This window comes from Setaria italica, chromosome V, assembly GCF_000263155.2.
Source record: "Setaria italica strain Yugu1 chromosome V, Setaria_italica_v2.0, whole genome shotgun sequence".
In the NCBI taxonomy this organism is placed as follows: domain Eukaryota; kingdom Viridiplantae; phylum Streptophyta; class Magnoliopsida; order Poales; family Poaceae; genus Setaria; species Setaria italica.
Genome location: NC_028454.1, coordinates 42710462 through 42728230, shown reverse-complemented (window position 1 = coordinate 42728230; position 17769 = coordinate 42710462). Strand labels below are relative to the sequence as shown.

Sequence of the window (17769 nt, the reverse complement as noted above, 5' to 3'; positions counted from 1 at the left end):
GTAAAAGGAAAAAAAAAGTAGCAGCGGTAAATTAAACAGAAGAAACGCAGGAGGGACAGCACTTGCCGTACTGTGCACGTGCTATTTACAATTGATCCATCGTTTCTCAGTGCTGCAGAAACTGGCTCGACATATTTTTTACTAGTGCTTCAGCTGGTGCTGTAAAAGTTCCCTTTTTTTTGAAAGAAAGTTGATGTAAAAGTTGGAACAAGGAGGGAGGGAGAGATTCTCGCTTGGTAGAGTAGGGGCGTCATGTAATCCGTGTGCTTCGAGGGTAGATTCTCGCTGGCCTACCAATTTCACATGCGTACGGGTGTTTTCGAAGGGTGCCTGACGAGGGGAATACGGCAGGTTTCGTTGGTATTGTTGGCTCCAAAGCCATGGGTGGATTGGTCAATACGGCATCAATCGCCTGCTCGTAATGTGCGGGGTTCTTGGCCGTGCATGCCTTCCAAATCCTCTACTCCTATTTAAATACCGTCTCACTACTCCTGCTAGCTTACCTAGTCTTGGCCTACGTGTGCGTTTCAGGAATTTCAGGCCAGGTTAGCAGAAGGGAAAGAATAGACACTGTTCTCAAACAGCAACACACATCTAAGGCTATGTTTAGTTCACTTCAAAATCCCAACTTTGGCACTATGCAAAAAGAAGATTCCCCATTATATCAAACTTGCGGTACATGCATGGAGTACTGAATATAGACGAAATCAAAAACTAATTGCACAGTTTTGTTGTACTTTGCGAGACGAATCTTTTGAGCCTAATTAGTTAATATTTAAACAATAATTCACAAATACAAACGAAACGCTACAGTGTTGCTACAGTAATTTTGACACCCTAAAGTTGGCCAACTAAACAAGACCTAAAATGGCCTAGAGTAGAGAGAGATAACCCCTCGCTGGATTTTGCCGGGAAAGGGACCAGGCTACGCACGCAAAATTAACGCGCCACTGACATTTCGCGCACGATGGCGATGCTGCTAGCAGCTAGCTGGGCGCACACGCACATCTACGGTATCCTATTCCTATCCCATCCCAGCATCCTATTCGATAATTCATTTGGGCGCAGCCGCGCGGCAGTGAGCAGAGGCAGCGAGCCATGCATGGCCGAGGTCGTGGCACGAACGGCCATGGCCCCCCTCTGGTCGTCTGCATGGCTGCAGCAGGGCTCGCAGCAGGGCGTATGGCAGCGCGGATTCTCATCAAGCTCTCCTCGTCGCCGCTCTTCTTTCTTGGAGGGGCATCATTTTGCCGCGGGCCGACGTGATGTGTTCCGCGACCTGCAAAAGATGGTCGCCACGGCCACGGGCGGGCATCCATCGCAGACGACGGCGAGAACGCGGCGCGGCGCGTGCGTGCTCGGCGCAGCAGCGGGCGCATCTGTTGCGTGCGTTTGCACGCCGGGTTTACATGGCAATGCTCGCTCGCTCGCTCTCTCTTTGCTCGTGACGAGCTACGCTACTGCTGCCTGCTCTGCTAGCTACCGGGCTTCTGGGGTGTTCGGAACAGAGAGCGAGAGCACCAAAAGAGGAACCGGAAATGAAGGCCGTCCAGAGTCGGGCGCGATCACGTGCTCGTGAATCAGGATACGTCCCCGTCGATGCGTCAGTGCTTGCACATTTCCGTGGAAACTGACGGGGCGGGGTGGGCACCGGGGTACACCGGTGCATGGACCGTGTGGTGCTGCCCTGGTGGCCGGGTCGTTAATGCCGCATCCTCGTCGCTGAGCTTTTAAATAATAACTTTATTTATTCTAGGATTTTCCACATGTGATTATTTGTCGCTGAGCTGTTAAATGCTCAGATATATAAATTTTATTCTCGGAATTTCACATGTGATTATTTGATACTTGTTGGAAAACTGAGGCAAATTCCCATTCCCGTGATTCAAATTTCTTAGCCTGGGTGGGACTTATGTAAACAACCTTTTCTGCGTCACTGTTACGACAGATCGCTACCGGGCCATCGCTCTTAACTACGGCGACTTTTGCGTGTAGCCAAAGAGATGATGAGGGTGCGCGTACAGGGCACTGCGTACGACTACAGTAGCGCAGCTACTAAATAGAAGATCTGAGGAAGCCGAGGAGCGAATCACACGTCAAATCAGGGCAGCTAGTGGCCGCACAAGGTAACAAACAGTGCGGACTCGTGGCCGAATTTATCATTTTCCTCCCGGCACAAGCAATCCAAGGGGCTGCCTGCGCGTCTCAAGCTCCCGTCACCACGCAAGAACAGAACACAACGCCCATGCCGGCCGGCCGTCAGGTCGCCGGAGCGCCCTTCGAACTTTTTAAAACAGCCGGCCGGAACTTACTCCCCTCTGTACTGCACTATTGCTGCTCTCTTCTCCCTTAATCTAATCGCCTGGCGTTGATGTGCTAATTCCTGCGCGGGCCCTGCCGGATTGATTCCGCGCGCATCGCGATCTGAGCCTAAAAAGTTGCTGTCGCATTGTTGATTTTACTCCTTCGGTCTAACGCCACGTAGGAGCAGTACGCGTGATTTAAGCAGGCCGTAGAGCTGAATTTAAGCTTTGCTTTGTCGGAATTTAAGCTTAGCTTTTGTCAGGTACTCCAAGTACTGCACAAAAACAGTGTCCGGCTCTGACGCTACGTGTCGAGCCTACAAGCATAGATAGGGTCCTTGGCGAACTGTATCACTCTACTCATGACCCTCCACTCCTCCCGCAGTAGATCGGTGTTCACCCATCGGCAGCGCGCGCGCGACAAGAACAAGAAGCACCCGACGCATCACGTCGGTGGGAGGAAACCTCGCGCCTCCCATCTCCCCTCGCGCGCCCGTGCACCGCGGCGTACCAGCGCAAAGCCTCCCCGTGCTCGGCAGTGAGGGGGCCGGGCGGGCGGCGGACCCGGACGGCCGGACCCGGGCACGGGACCAGCGCCCGTCGTATGCACGACCAGATCAGACGGAACGGGCGGAGGAGGAAGCGTGCTGGCCTAGTGGCCTGTGATGGCGGCAGGCCGGGGCCTGACACTGGCAGGGTCGAGCGAGCAGAGCAGCGGGCTTGAATGCACCCCGGGTATTTCGCTTACTCGAGAGTCCTGACCTGACTACCACTCCCAAGCAGGCCGCAAGCTTGGTCCCGGCGCCAGCTCAGTCGGAGGCATCGCGGCCGCTCGTCCGCGCCAGCGGACGGTGGATGGCTGCGGCCTTGCGGCCGAGTGCGTGCGGCGTGCCCTCTGCCAGTGCCACGGGCATTGTACTCGAGTTCGCGACTGTTTCGACCTGCAACTTTGCCAAAGAGTGCAGGCTGCATCCACTCTTCGTTACGTAGGGGGGCGCGACCGTGCAGGCGTACAGCTGGGCAACTTGTGCGTGTGCCGCGGGTTTTGTTTTCAAATGCCGGAAAGAAAGGTAGCTCAATTTCAGGACAACGGAGAAGCAGACGTCTGAGACGTGCAACAACGTTTGTTTTTTTTTCATGGTGCTCTCAGTTATAACACTTCGACGCGAGTACTTGAGGAACGGAAGAGCTGCCTTCAGTAAGACTTCCAGAAAATGGCGATTGAAAATGAATTGGCGCTTGAAATTGCGAAGTGAAACAGACATGTCAGCGCTCACTGCCGGGCGGTGGTTCTCCTGCTGGAATCGAGCCCAGTCCAGAATCTCATGCAACCAACCGGACCCGGGACGAGGGACGCTACGGGAAAGCTCATGCGATCTCCGGCAGCCACCACCAACAATCAACCAAGAAGGGGCCCAGCGGCAATCCTCCAGACCTCACCTTTTGGGCCGCAATGTCCCACACCACCCACGAGCAAGTAGGCCCATGAGTTCCTGAATTTCGGCCGTTATGTGGGCGGTCGAGCTTAAAGTGGCCTGGTATTGTTGGCCCATCAACCAACGGTAATGGATGTGGTGTGGCTAGCTTTGCTGCCGCACTTATTTGTTTGTTTTACTGAACCAGAGCATTGGAACCTTTCTTTGAAGGACTATGTGCTGCAGGTAGGATCGTCGATCGAAAGATGCGAACGGTCAACTTGAGAGTTCCAAGCAACCAAGGACCAAAGTGCTGGCATTGCTCCAGCAGTCCAGCTTCAGGAATCAGGATCTTTACACAGCAGGTGAAGGCAAGCCAGCATGCACTGCAGCGACACGCTTTCTCAGCGGACCGGACCCTCCACACCGAACGAACGATGCCGCCGCGCGGGTGGTGCGCTAACGCCAAAATCGCCGGCTCCCATCCGCAGCAGGCCGGCCGGGTCAAGCCCTCGCCCGAGCCGCGTGTTTCGCATCATGGCCGGAAGCCGTAGCTGCGAATCGTGCCGGCGCCCGCATCGCAATCCCCATCCCATCCCGATCCGCCCCCAACCCTTCGTCGGACGACGCAGCCCGGCAGCCGCAGCGTCGTCGTCCATGCTGGCGCGTCGTGTCCCCCTCCCCCTGCGCTGCCGCCCCCGACAAATCATAGATTTCCCCCGCCCCAATACTGAACCGCATCATGGCGCGCCCGTCCACCCATCCCATCGACACCCATCTGACACGCAGAAACCTCTCGCCCTCCTCCTTACTCGTGCTCCGCGATCTTTACAGCCTAGCCATGCAGGCAGGCCGCGACCGAGGCCTAGCTCGCCGCTGCTGCTCGCGTCCCCCTGCTCCTCGCGACCGGCGCACGCAGATCACTAGTCCTGACTCTGAGATCGTGTTGGCCACCGGGCGGGAGGGACAGGGGGGCCGTATTAAAATCGGGGCCGGCCGAGTTAAGCCGGGGCATTACCCATCATGCCATGTCCAAAAAGGATCAGAGCAAATAATCAGGCCGCAGCCTTTTTGGGGCTCCTGTCTAGGCCGAGCGCCCTACGGCCGCAGCACCATCATGAGCGCCGAGTACTACCCGGGGGGCCTCCTCCGCCCTCTCGCTCTCTGATTAGCGCTGCTGATTACCGGTCAAGAATTCGATGAGCGCATTATTGCTGGACTGGCCTGGCTGCGTATAAATTTTGAGCCGTCGCACTGCTAGATTGTGTGGAGTTGTATGTGAATGCCTTTTTCAGTAGTAGTGCTCCTTTCCTTTCTCTCAAAGAAAAAAAAAGAAATGAATGCTCAGTTTACTTCAAATTAGTACAAGGCTTTTTTAAGTCGGCATTAGAATTATACCAAAAAAAAAGTCTTTGCTACAAAATAATAGAAAATGGCCATGCCACGCTGCTAAAGTGCTCATTGTTTAAGGCATCTGTGCGGTTTAACTTGCTGTCTAATAAGCATATATATTTTATTTCATCATTATCGGTTAGATACATAAATTACCAAGAGAGTAGTTTGTATAATATAGTTACACTGTCCTTGCAGCACATTTTATGGTCAGACTTTTATCATCCTTTTGACATAAACAAAACTATTTTTTTCTATATCTTTTGCAAATTTAACCTCACACACATATGTATTTTGTACACGAGTTAATAATGGATGAGGCTAGATACGGCCTCCATTAGGGTTTCTTTCGAAAAAAAGAGTTTTGCCTGCTCTGGGCTTTTGGGCAGACATAATTGCGGTTATAATTACTTCCATAAGTGACCATGATGGGACTCACTTGAGAGGGCAGCAGACTTTGTCGCTTCAAACCATGTGGCTGCTAGCTGGGTGCAGATGAGCAAATCTTATGGTTCCACGTACACACCATGCACCTGCTCATCCTTTTCTAATTTGTTTTTCCGAGGAGTGCATCTTCTCATCTTAAGAGCCAAAAAGAGAAAGCAAGGATTATTTAGATCCTTTGTATATACGCTGATCTGCTCATGTCTTTTATTTGTATAAAAAAGTATTTGTTTTGCAGTGGATATTGCCAAGATACAGATGCCATTTTGGGTATCAATTAAGCATACCACCTCATCTCTTGTTGGACTATGAAATCCCAAATCAGGGAGGAGAGATACAGACCGAATATTCATGTTTGGATCACATTAGTACAAACAAATCGATCTCCCCTAATTTTAAAATGCAAGCTTCTAGACGCCTATGGCATGTTTGCTACACAATAATTTTCTTTATTAGATCACGCGAGATCACGGTTTAGCAAGGGGTTGTTTGCCCTACGAGCAAAGCATCTCCACCACACACAAAAAAGTGATTAGTTTATAGGAGCGGCATGCGTTGTTTATTTCGCCGATCGCCAAGGAATAAGAACAGCATCACATTCCCCGAGATCCCACGAGCAGATCACCGATAGCCCACTAACCTAACCACACCCAGATGAAATCCCCTTCCTTTTGCCAAGATTTATCCATGTGGCTACCGATTACATGTGTCTGCCTGTTTGCTCGCTAGCTTGCTGATATGATAACACCACGGTTCTTCTATGTTTATCAAATGGGGAAAAAAAAGCAGAGGAAGGAATATAACAAGTGGAAGGAGCGATTTGCTCTGTTGCCGTTCTTCTTAGTCAAAAGCGTGGATCCGGGGGACCTCAGGCTTGATACTGCTGACCATTTCCACCGCTCTTTGATCCTAGTCTCTGCCTACCAAATTTTAATCTCGAGGAAATCACGTCATCCACTCAGGATCCCGATGTAAGCAGAGGAATGTGTGTGTGTGTGTGTGTGTGTGTATGTGTCACCTGCAAATTAAGGTCGTGGTGATGGATTGCCTTGCCCCCAAGAAACGGGAGCCGAATAGCCGATCGAGTTGAGACAAGGTACGGGACCGGCCGGCCCTCGAGCTCGGGAGCTCGCTGCCGTGCCCTGCCTGGCTCTGGCTGCCTGCCATGGCGTGCGCCGTGATCATGCGTGTCCGCTGCTCCGGTCTACGAGAGTGTTTGTGTTTGCTACCAACAAGTCCTCGGCAGGCTTTACAACCGCAATCTCTTCATCGTCTGTGATGACAGGATGGGAGCACGGAGCGCAGCACGAAAACTCGGCTGCTCAGAGACCGGAACCATGCTAATCTCATGCGTGTGTCGGGCTACTGCTCCAGCTCCTCCGGCCAGCCCGGGGAGACAGGGAGATAGTGCTCTTTGGCTGCAACTGCAACAGACGCTGACAAGCAAATCCCAGTGAATTCAATGGCACCTACCTTTTCTTTTCTTTTTTTGCGTTCGCCTTCTTTTCATAGGATCGACGATCGGTCATGTTTCGAGATGGAAAAGAGAATTGGTTGACAGAAGTGCTCCGTGAAAGCTCAGTTGATGAAGCAAGCTTTGGACTAATCCGATCGGCATCCCGGCATTTCTGGAGCTCTCTACGAGCAGCTCCTTGACGGTAGGAGCCGGGGTGGACTGTGGGGGAATTTGAGTGAGCTCAGATGGTGCTGGTGGGATTGGCAGGATAAGATTTGCATCTCTGAGTTGGAAAGAGGGTTAAGGGAGGGAATAAAGGAGGGTGGTATAAGATAGAATCGAATAACGCAAGGACTGATCGGACTGATGGTACTAAATATCGCATTGCTTAATGTAATAAACCTTGTTGGAGAAGCCTGGTCCAGAGAAAACCTATCCGAGGAACGGCAAGCTTACTGCTGACATTTTGTGCTGGAGCTACCGTAACCTTGTTGCTTAATGAAAACATCCATCGGGCCGTCGTTGTATCTCTTGTTAACATAGATATGACTGGTATTTGTGCAAGAGAAGCTCTAAATTTGAAACTTGTACAGTTTTTGATCCTATAGTGACTGATAGGCCGGTTCCTATAGTGTAGAGTTTGGGCAATACTTTATTATCGGCTGCTTCAGCTGTAAATTCAATGGAGAACAGTTTTAGATCACTTCAAATGACAGCAGTGTGAGGCCTTCTCAAGCCCATTTCCAACACAACACAGAGAAGCATCTAAATGGAGGCCTTGTTTAGTTGGGGAATTTGGGAGGTGTCAAATTACTGTTACAGCACTGTAGCACACTGTAGCGTTTCGTTTGTATTTGTGAATTATTGTCCAAATATTGACTAATTAGGCTCAAAAGATTCGTCTCGCAAAGTACAACAAAACTGTGCAATTAGTTTTTAATTTCATCTACATTTAGTACTCCATGCATGTACCGCAAGTTTGATGTGATGGGGAATCTTCTTTTTGCATAGTGTCAAAGTTGGGAGTTGGGAGTAACTAAACATGGCCGGAAGAAACTAAAAGCTCACTAGGTTCGGAGACAGGGACCTGAATAAGCAGGCAAGTGGACAAGGAAATTCAACGAATGCTGCCAGCAGGAAACCTCCAAGGGCCCCACTTGGCTGATGACAGGGAACCGCACCGCTTTTTGGGCGGTAACCCCTGCGGTGGCGCGGTCAAACCGACGACTGCGGTTAACGCTAAGTCGCTAACCCTCCTTTCCCTGAAACCAGAGCAAACCGAACCCCAGGCACGTTAAAGTTTGGTAAGCAGCAGCGATTAAGCACGCCCACTCGTACACGCCGCGACCTGCCCGCTGCCGCACGGACACAGAGCCGAGAAGGCGAGAGCAGCGTCGAGCAGCAGCCGCGACCGCGACCATGGCTCTGCTGCCGCTGCCGCTGCCGCTGCCCCCGCCCCGCCTCCGAGCCATCATCACCCTTCCCCCTCCCGTCTAGACACGCATCATTGCGCTCCTCCGCGCTCCACTCCTCTCCTCCCATGTCTGTCGCGGTGTCGCCTGCCTCTCTCCTAGTCTCGTGCCGTGCTATCCTCTCCTCTCCTCCCATGTCTGTCGCGGTGTCGCCTGCCTCTCTCCTAGTCTCGTGCCGTGCTATCCTCTCCTCTCCCCTGCTGCTGCTCCTCTTCTTGCTTGCCGTGCCGGTGCACCGAGCGCTAGCGAGCGAGCTAGCTAGCTATATATAGCCAGCCGAGCCGGCCTCCCTTTCCCGATTCCAACAGTGCGGCGGCGGAGACAGCGGCGTGGGCGGTGGCGGCGGAGGCAGACGACGACGCCATGAACGCCTTCTTCACGTCCCTGGCGAGGGGGCTGGACGACCTGGGCCGCGCCGGTGGGCTGTCGTCGCTGCCGGCGCTGCTCCGGGCGGCGGCGCTGCTCAGGGGTTTGCACTCGCAGCTCACGCTCATGGTGGGCCAGCTCCACCTGCCGCCGGGCGGGCGGTGGCTCGACGAGTACATGGACGAGACGGCGCGCCTCTGGGACGCTTGCCTCGCCGTCAAGCTCGGGCTCGCCTCCGTCGAGCGCTACTGTGCCGCGGCCTCGTGCGCCGCCGCGGCGCTGGATGACTGGCTCCAGGATCCCTCCCCTCTAGCCACTCGCCAGGTTGGTTCTTCCTTCCGTTGAAACATCCTGCGATCGATCGCTATTGATCGTTTCCTTCCTTTGCTCTGTTTCTTTCTCTCTGAAGTCTGAAACTTTGTTGGTTCTTCCTTTTTTGAATAAAAAACTTTCTTGGTTCTTTCTTTTTTGAATATAAAAAACTTTCTTGGTTCCGTTTGTGGTGTGCATCATCATCATCGATTATTGCAATGTTCTGATTGGTGCGTGCAGGTGATGAGGGCGATCTCGGCGTCAAGGAGGGAGGCGATGGCTGCGGAGGAGGAGAACCGCGCGCTCGCGGACGCGAGGATCGCGCCGCTGTCGCTGCAGCTCGACGAGCGGCTGCTGCTGCGCGCCACGGACGCCAGGCTCACCGGCTTCAACGGCTTCCGGGGGCTCCTCTACGCGCTGCACAACGCGAGCTCGCTCCTCCTGCTCATCCTCGCCAGCGGCGCCGTCTCCCGCGCCGCCGCGGGCGGCGGCCCGTGCGCCGCGGGGTCGGCCAGCGCGGACGCTGCCGCCGGGGGCGGCTTCATGGCCTCCATCGCAATGCTGCAGCAGAGGATGGCGGAGGAGGCCGAGTCCGACGGCCCCGGCGCGCCGCGGATCAGGATGTGCGAGTTCCGGTGCGCGCGCGCCGCCGTGGAGGCCGCGCGGGAGGAGGTGGAGCGCGCCGCCGCGGCGGGCCGCAAGTGCGAGGGCGGCGGCGGCGTCGTCAAGGACAAGGTGGAGGAGCTCAAGGCGTGGCTGGACGTGCTCCGCACCGGCACGGACAGCCTGGTGTGCCAGCTCGACGACTTCCTCGACGACATTGTCGAGGGCAGGAAGGAGCTCTCCGACCTGTGCAGCCACTGATCGATCCTCCGATCGAGGCCCGGCATAAAGATCATCATCACGAATTCACATGAATGAATGCATGATGCTTGTTGCTTGCTTGCATGGTGGTACAAGCAAAGTTAATACGTACTCCGTACGTACTAGCAGTGTCCCTAGCTACTACCAATAGCATGTTGTCCCGTCCACCCATCTCTCTCCTCTCTCTGATCTCTGTCTAGGGACGGATGGATGGAGAGCGATGGAATCTGTGTCGCAGCATTTTGGTTGGCCATGATGCTGTTCCTTTCTCGTTGTTGCGTCCGCGTCTCTGCCATGAAAGGAGGAGAGACATGATGGCCATGAGAGAGATGAGAGGGAGGGAAGCTGGGGACTAGAGGAGAGGCAACTGATCGATCACAGGAAGATATCTTTGTTCAGGAATCGGCGGCACACTCGCAGCTGCGCGTCGAAAGGTTGCTTTTTGTTTGTTCGCCTAGGGGGGTGGAGGAGGTTGGACCCTTGCTATCGCGGCGGAAAGAGGAACAGAACAGGCCAGCAGCCGGCTTTGGTTGCTTCCGCCCTCTTTACACTTCCTCCCCGCGTTCACTCCCTTTCGCGGCTTCAGCTTCACGACCCTTTCATCAGTTCGTGTCAGGCAGGCAGGCATCTCCATGAAAACTACGCCAAAGATATCAAATCAGTAGGCAGTAGCACTGGCTAGGAAGCTCATTAGCCTATCTAGCAATTAGCATCCCTCGTGTCCACACCACAACTGCCATTGGCATGGCTTTGACGGCGACACGGATCACATTGCCGGCAAAAGGGGAGCCATGATGGCCCCCTTTTCCACGGCCAGGTGCCCGGCCCGCTCAATCAAAGGAGAAGCCGAGCGGCGTGTGCATTATTACTTGGCGGGCGCCGTTTCGTATCCCCCGGCCCCGGGTGCCACTTCGGGCCCGGCACCGTTTCTCCGCTAGAAAGAAAACCTGAAAGCAATGTGTGGAACGCCGAGGAGGATCTCGCCAGTTCTTTACTCGGTAGTGGCGGCCTCACTCCCGTTCCCGCCGTCCCCCGGCCATCATTACGGCCTCCACCAACGCAAGAATCGGGGGGCCACGGCAGATTATTCGTTGTACCCCCTCCTCCCCCTCTCCCTCGCCGAGGAAACAGAGACGCCGGCCGGCCGGCCGGCCGACGGAGAGGGAGATGGTCAGATGGTGACGGATGGACGGGAAGGGACGGAGCGCAACACATGACCGCTGCGAAAGACACTGTGGCAGCCGCGGCTCCGTCCCGTGGCGGTTGTCGGGTTGGGGCTGGCAGCGGGTGGTGGATGGCAATGATTAAAGCGTTTTTTTTCTGGAACGGCGGCAGCTGGGTGCCTGGGTGGGACGGGGGACGGGAACTGGGTGCTCAGCTGCGCGGCTTTCTGCTCCGCATTGAAGAAAAGGACCCTCTGCCCCCGTTGCCGGCGCCTGTGTTGTTCCTCGCGCGCCCTCGGGGTCGATGGATCGGTGCCGGGCCATCATTTCTCCGGAGGAAAGAAAGATCGGAGCGGCAGATGGGATGCGAGCGATGCCCATGGATCGATCGCGATCGGCGCGGCAGGGAACTGAGGCGGATCATGGCCGGAAAGAAAAAGAGGAGTGGTGTGTCGCGGTCACGCCGGTCAGGTCTCGGAGAACAGACGGGGGCGCGAGTCTGGGCTGAGAACGGAATTAGGCTGCTAGCTACCAAACTTCCATGATGCTTTTCTCCCCGACAACGAACAGAAGGAGCCTCATGATAGCATCGGCTAGAAACATTGACAACCGTGTCACAGTGTCGGTACTTAGACCACCACGAGATGTAAGTTCAGGCAGGAGTCTATTCACACAAAGAGAATGCTGGCAAGATCGAGATGTAAATGTCAGCAAAAATCTACCTACAAGCTCTGAACATCAGCATAGATTTGACAAAAGCGTCATGAAAGCATGAACGATAAAGCAGCAAAATCTGAACGCTCAGCCAAGGACACACAAGCACTTGCTGCTCAATGGCTTTGCATACTCACCAATTTAACACATCCCATCGTATAATAATTAACCAGAGGTCAGATGGTTAAGCTTATTCAGCCTGGAAAAACACAGGTTTCAAAACGCTACACAGGTTTGGTAGGAAAAGAAAACCTCCTACAGAAATTCGTCATACCAAGATTCACTACATACATAATTCTCAACTTGGGCAGGAAGCTGTACATACAATTGCTTGAATCGAATGTCAAGACCAATAAGTAAAAGAAGAAAAAAAAACCCTCCACTACTTGTTCTGAAGCTGAGACTGATCGTATGGGACGAACTGAGGGACGGCAATGTTGCTGATGATTGATGAATCAGGATAATTGCAACTATGGTATATATGCACATTCATATATCAAAACCTGGCATCGCAAACTGTGATGCAAATACCTCGACCTGATTACGGAGTTCTAGAACATCCTTACTGTTCTGTAGGCCTCTTAGAAACTCCTTTTGCTGCTTCCCATGTTCTCTCAGAACATTGCTAGCAATCTGAGTTGCCCTGATGAGGAACTCTGCAATCGCCTCAAAGTCATCCTCTAAGCAACCTCTAGTAGTCATTGCAGGTGTTCCTGCAGCAACAGTGCAACACAGTAGTATCAGTAAAACTGACTTTTGTATTGATAGACACAAATAGCCACAACAATGTTGGAGTTCAAAGAACTAACCAATCCGAACACCTCCAGGAGATATTGAGCCATTATCCCCGTAAATTGGTGTCTTGTTGATAGATATATGGCATGCCTCACAGACCTTTTCGAAGATCTTGCCTGTACAAAATGTACAACGTCATAAACATTTATACAAAAAGAAAAAAAGAAGTAAACGTGACAATTTATACAAAAATAATAAACAGTTATTAAGTGGGCAGACAGTGATAAAGGAAAATAGTAGGAAGAATTATACCTGTCAAGCCAAGAGTTCTGAGGTCCCAAAGCACTAAGTGATTATCTGTGCCACCAGTAACCAATCTACATTTTCTTCTAAGCAAGGCTGATGCCAAAGCCTGGGCATTTTTCTTGACTTGTTGAATGTATGCTTTATATTCAGGAGTTGCTACCTGCTTCAGAGTTATTGCCAAAGCAGCAATATGATTATTATGGGGTCCTCCTTGCATTGAAGGGAAAACACCAAAATTTATCTTATCCTCCAGGTCGTATTCACCCTCATCCCCTTGAGAGAAAGATCCACCTCGCTTCCATAATTTTTTGCCTTTCCTGAAGAATATTATACCACCTCTTGGACCCCTGAGGTTCTTGTGAGTAGTTGACGTAACAACATCACAATAGTCGAAGGGACTACGGCATTCCTATAGAGGCAAGATGACCAAGTGTCAGCAAGCTAAACACAGTGAGTAGTGTATGCTCATCTCACTCAACCATACTTAAACAGCAAGCAGCAAACAGTTCATCACATAACAACATCAAGAGCATAGAACTAGCAAATGTATATAATTATATATCACACAAGCAAACATGAACTTATACAACAAATAAATTTAAGATGGTCACGATGAAGATTAAAAATCGATATCACCTATGAGTAAAGACAATACTATTCAAGTCCAATATGGGAGTGATTTGAGTAACCTAGAACAACCATAAGTACCACGCTCCTGTCAGGACAGGAACACATTTTGCTTAAGCTCTTTCAGGCACATTTAAGTGTTTTTTGTTGCAGGTGGAGGACAAAAGAGTTCGATTAGCTTCATTCATCATGCTCTGAATGTGCAACTACATATGGTATTGCTCAACTTTCTTTGAAGCTACGATTATAACTTTACAAGCAATACGAAAAAAGAGTATGCGAGGCAATATCTGATATGATGAAACAAAAAAATGCTCATGTCAGTTGCAATGCATTTTAGTGGTAACAGGGGTTAGATTGCCATAGCATTACAATGACAAGGACAGTTCCAACATAGACAAACCAAAAAAAAAATGAATAGGCTACACATAAATCATATTCATCTCAGGCAATAGGTGATTGACCAAACACATTGTCAGAATTCACACGTCAGCTTACATATCTGGGACCAAAAGCAAACTCAGCACCAAATACAACCAGAAATGTTACTTTATGCATTCAAACATCATATCAGACCACAGTACCAACCTAACTAATAGACCAGACATCAAGATCATGCATCAAATGGGTTTAATTTTTCTTAAAAAAAGGATGACGAAAAAGGTGCAAACACAATGGACAAGGGTAACAATGCAAGTCCTAAAATCAGCAACAAGTTCCATCACTGCGACTTAATTTTTGCCATGGAGAAAGACAAAGAAAGTGATCTCCATTCAACAGAAGAAGTTTGTTTTATGGACCTAAAGAAAAAGAACTTGTGTTCTTCTGTATTTATCAAGCATTAAGATCTTTTCACTATGAATTTACTCAATTTGCGTATATATAATGTACGGGCATTGTTTCTAGGTTCCAAACACACAAGACAATATAGTTTTTCATACATAATCTTCTAGCAGATAAGTACCTAGGATAACAGGTATCGCTGCAGATTATTAAGCAAGATACAGTCAAATTACCTACAAGAAATGGTAACCTAGATAGGGGAAAAGACAGAAACCTTTGGTTGTAGGTCAATGGCAGCTGCTGCTAGCTTGCTATCTTAGTTCTTTAGCAAAATTACTACTCCTACCTCCAAGCAAAGAAATCACACAAGTATACGACATTATGATGTATATTTAGTGCAATTGTGCGTGCTGTTAAGCAGGATACAGCCATACTAACTGTAAGATTACAAAATGTTGGCTTTTGAGTTACTCCTAGTACCATTGTGCACATTGTTAAGCAGGGTATAAACAAACAAAATGTAAGATAACATAATGTCTCAACAGTTGTCACGTACCTTTGCTGCAACAAGACCACTGATATGCGCCATGTCACACATAAGCACCGCACCACACTTATCAGCAATCAACCTCATCCGTGCAAAGTCCCACTCTCTGGGGTACGAGCTCCCACCACAGATGAGAATTTTGGGGTGGAAATCCATTGCCCGCTCCTCAACCTTGTCATAATCAATATACCCAGTCTGTGGGTTCACCTTGTACGACAAGCTCTCGAAGAAAATAGAGGCGCCTGACACCTTCTTCCCACTCGGCGTGTAGTAACCGTGGCTAACATGGCCGCCTGATGGTGGCTCTAGCCCCATGATGCGATCCTTGGGTTGAAGTAGCCCCGTGTAGACACCCAAATTGGCGGACGTGCACGAGTAAGGCTGGACATTGACACCCCAGCAGGCAGGGTCGAGACCGAAGGCAGTGAGGGCGCGCTCGTGGCAGAGCCTCTCGATAGCATCGATGTGCTGGTTCCCGCCGTAATAGCGAGCACCAGGAAGCCCCTCGGAGTACTTGTTGGTCAGGTGGCTGCCGAGCGCGTCGAGCACCGCGCGGCAGACGAAGTTCTCCGACGCGATGAGCTCGATGCCGCGGACCTGGCGGTCGAGCTCGCGCTCCATCAGCGCGTGCACGTCCGGGTCTGCCTCCGCCAGCGACTGGTTGCCCCAGGCACGGACAGCGGCGCGGCGGGTCTCCAGATCCGGACCGCTGCCCTCCCCCATCGCCTGGCGCTTCGCGGGGCGCAGCGCCGCGGACGAGGACGAGCAGGAGGAGGTTTCCCCTCCCCCGCCCCCACCGCCGTTGACCGCGCGGCGCGGGCGCTTGACGCAGAGCGAGTGGCCGAGGAGGGAGAAATGCTGGTCGCCCCCGTCCTCCTCGTCCTCCCTCTCCCCGTCTGCCTCCCCGCCCTCGAGCCGCTCCGGCTTGGCGTCCTCCGAGTCGTCGAACAGACGCAACGGCGCGGCAACGGCGTGCACGCGGGCGTGGGCGTGGGAGGGGCCGTGGGAATGGAGCCCGAGCGAGAGGTCCGACGATGCAGGCCGCGAGAGATCCATACCTAACCAAATTCTCCAACCGATCGGCGCGAAATCACAAACCCTAGCTAGCTAATTCGTCAACAAGAACAACAACCAACGCGACAGCAGCAGCGTAGGCGGGCGGCGCAGGAGGGAGCGGCGGCGGCGGTGGCTACGAGAGGCGACGCGGCGGCGGAAAACACCATGAGCCTTTGGGGATCGATCGGGGCTTGGGAATTGGGAATCACGAGACCACGCGTTGGAATTGGGGTGGCGGAAGGTAGCAGCTGAGGAGGAGGGGAATGAATGGGCGCCGTGCTCCAAATTGATGAAGGCAAGGGTTGTGGGTTGGTGGTGGTGTGATGTGTTCGCGTGAGATGTGGTTGTGGGGATTGGGAGGGATGGGAGGACGGCCGGGAGGAAGAACCTGGACGGGGAACCGGCCGGAGACGGTGGGTGCGGTTGCCATCGGGCCGGGAGGACGGGCACGTGCCTCGCGAGGGAGGAGGCTGGCTGGCTGCTGGGCCGCCTGGGCGCCAACTCTTGGGCCCTGGACTCGGGCCGTCGTGGTCGTGGTCGACTGCAAATGGGCCCAACCGGTCAGTCGCCATGATTCTTTTCTTGAGCTGCAGTCGCCATGAATTAGCTGAGCCGACGTCGGATTTTGGCCGTCTGATAGATGTAAAGCGTAAAAAGGACGCATTTTTTTTAATAATGTTTGAAACTACTGGCAACGTTTGTGCTTACGTTTGGCACATTTTGTGTAGCAGTGGATGACATATCCATCTAAAAAATGTGCTTCACAATATCAAAGTTGGGCTTCGACACGGGCTTGCACGTTTAGGGCTTTTTTTTTTTGAAAAGGAACAGGCAAGAGCTTTTCGGTTTTGAATTGAACGGATAATCTGAAAGGAAAAGCTCATTCATTTCGTAACAAATTCTTTAAGAATTCGAAGGCTTCGCTGTTGATATGGACTGTGGTTTGTAACTACTAGGTTCAGAGTGTACAGATTCATTGAATCTTATCGCGTCGTGTGCAATTTCATGCTGACAAACAAGTTGAAACCGAGTACTGATCCACCTGCCTTTTTTTTTTTGATAAGGTACTGATCCACCTGCTTCGTTGCTACATCCTCAGCTGAAAGCTAGTATAGCGTAGGAATTCCGACATCGATGGAATATCACTATGGCAGTACGCGCACGACATTCGATTCTTCCCATTTTTTTCCAGCACGATTCCTTGATCCTTGGCCAAGAAACTGGGAAAGAGTGTTCAATGTACAAATAAAACCATAAAACAATTCAACGCTTGCTTCACCACGGACGTCACAGATGTACGTTGAACCTCCCCGTCCTAACGGCCGCACAATCCAGGCCAGGTTCAATGAACCAACGCCACAAGACGGGGGGATATTTGAGAGTTCATACCGTGGCAAACTGGCAATGTGGCATGATGCCTCACTTGCCTCCGACGCCAGAAAAAATGGGAAGAGTTCGTTTCTGACTTAAGTCCAGCGTTCCAGCATATTCATGCCAGTAGGGCATATCCCGGCGTTGAACCATGGCTCAGTCTAGCGCGTAAAACACTGCTCGTATTTCTGAGCAGCAGATTGCAAAACGGGGAAGCACAAAATACAGGAGTAGCGAACAGCGAGCCCATGAATCCAATCCAGTAGGGACTGGTAAGTTGTAGGCATGACGTCCTCTCACGGATGTGTTGTGGCGCCTGTTGCCTCCACAAAGGCACAAACCAAAGAAGTGCCTTATAAAAAAAACAAAGAAGTGCGGTGCATCCTGTAGAAGATTTGAAAAACCTGAGATGGATGCTTTGATGATCACAAAGACAATGCTAG

The 17769-nt window shown here is 51.8% G+C and overlaps 2 protein-coding genes across 2 annotated transcripts; one reads left to right on the top strand and one right to left on the bottom strand.

Moving 5' to 3' along the window:
• Positions 1–8304: 8304 nt before the first annotated feature.
• LOC101775305 lies at positions 8305–10574 on the top strand. Its single transcript, XM_004970691.3, has 2 exons — positions 8305–9172; positions 9401–10574. The coding sequence occupies exons 1-2, from the start codon at positions 8846–8848 to the stop codon at positions 10022–10024; spliced, it is 951 nt and encodes a 316-aa protein (XP_004970748.1). The 5' UTR covers positions 8305–8845; the 3' UTR covers positions 10025–10574.
• A 1457-nt stretch (positions 10575–12031) lies between these two features.
• On the bottom strand, positions 12032–16320 carry LOC101774894 (serine hydroxymethyltransferase 7). Its single transcript, XM_004970690.3, has 4 exons — positions 14909–16320; positions 12949–13351; positions 12711–12812; positions 12032–12614 (listed from the first exon to the last, which is right to left on the bottom strand). Exons 1-4 carry the CDS (start codon positions 15953–15955, stop codon positions 12391–12393), a joined length of 1776 nt encoding a protein of 591 aa, XP_004970747.1. The 5' UTR covers positions 15956–16320; the 3' UTR covers positions 12032–12390.
• Between the last annotated feature and the right edge of the window lie 1449 nt (positions 16321–17769).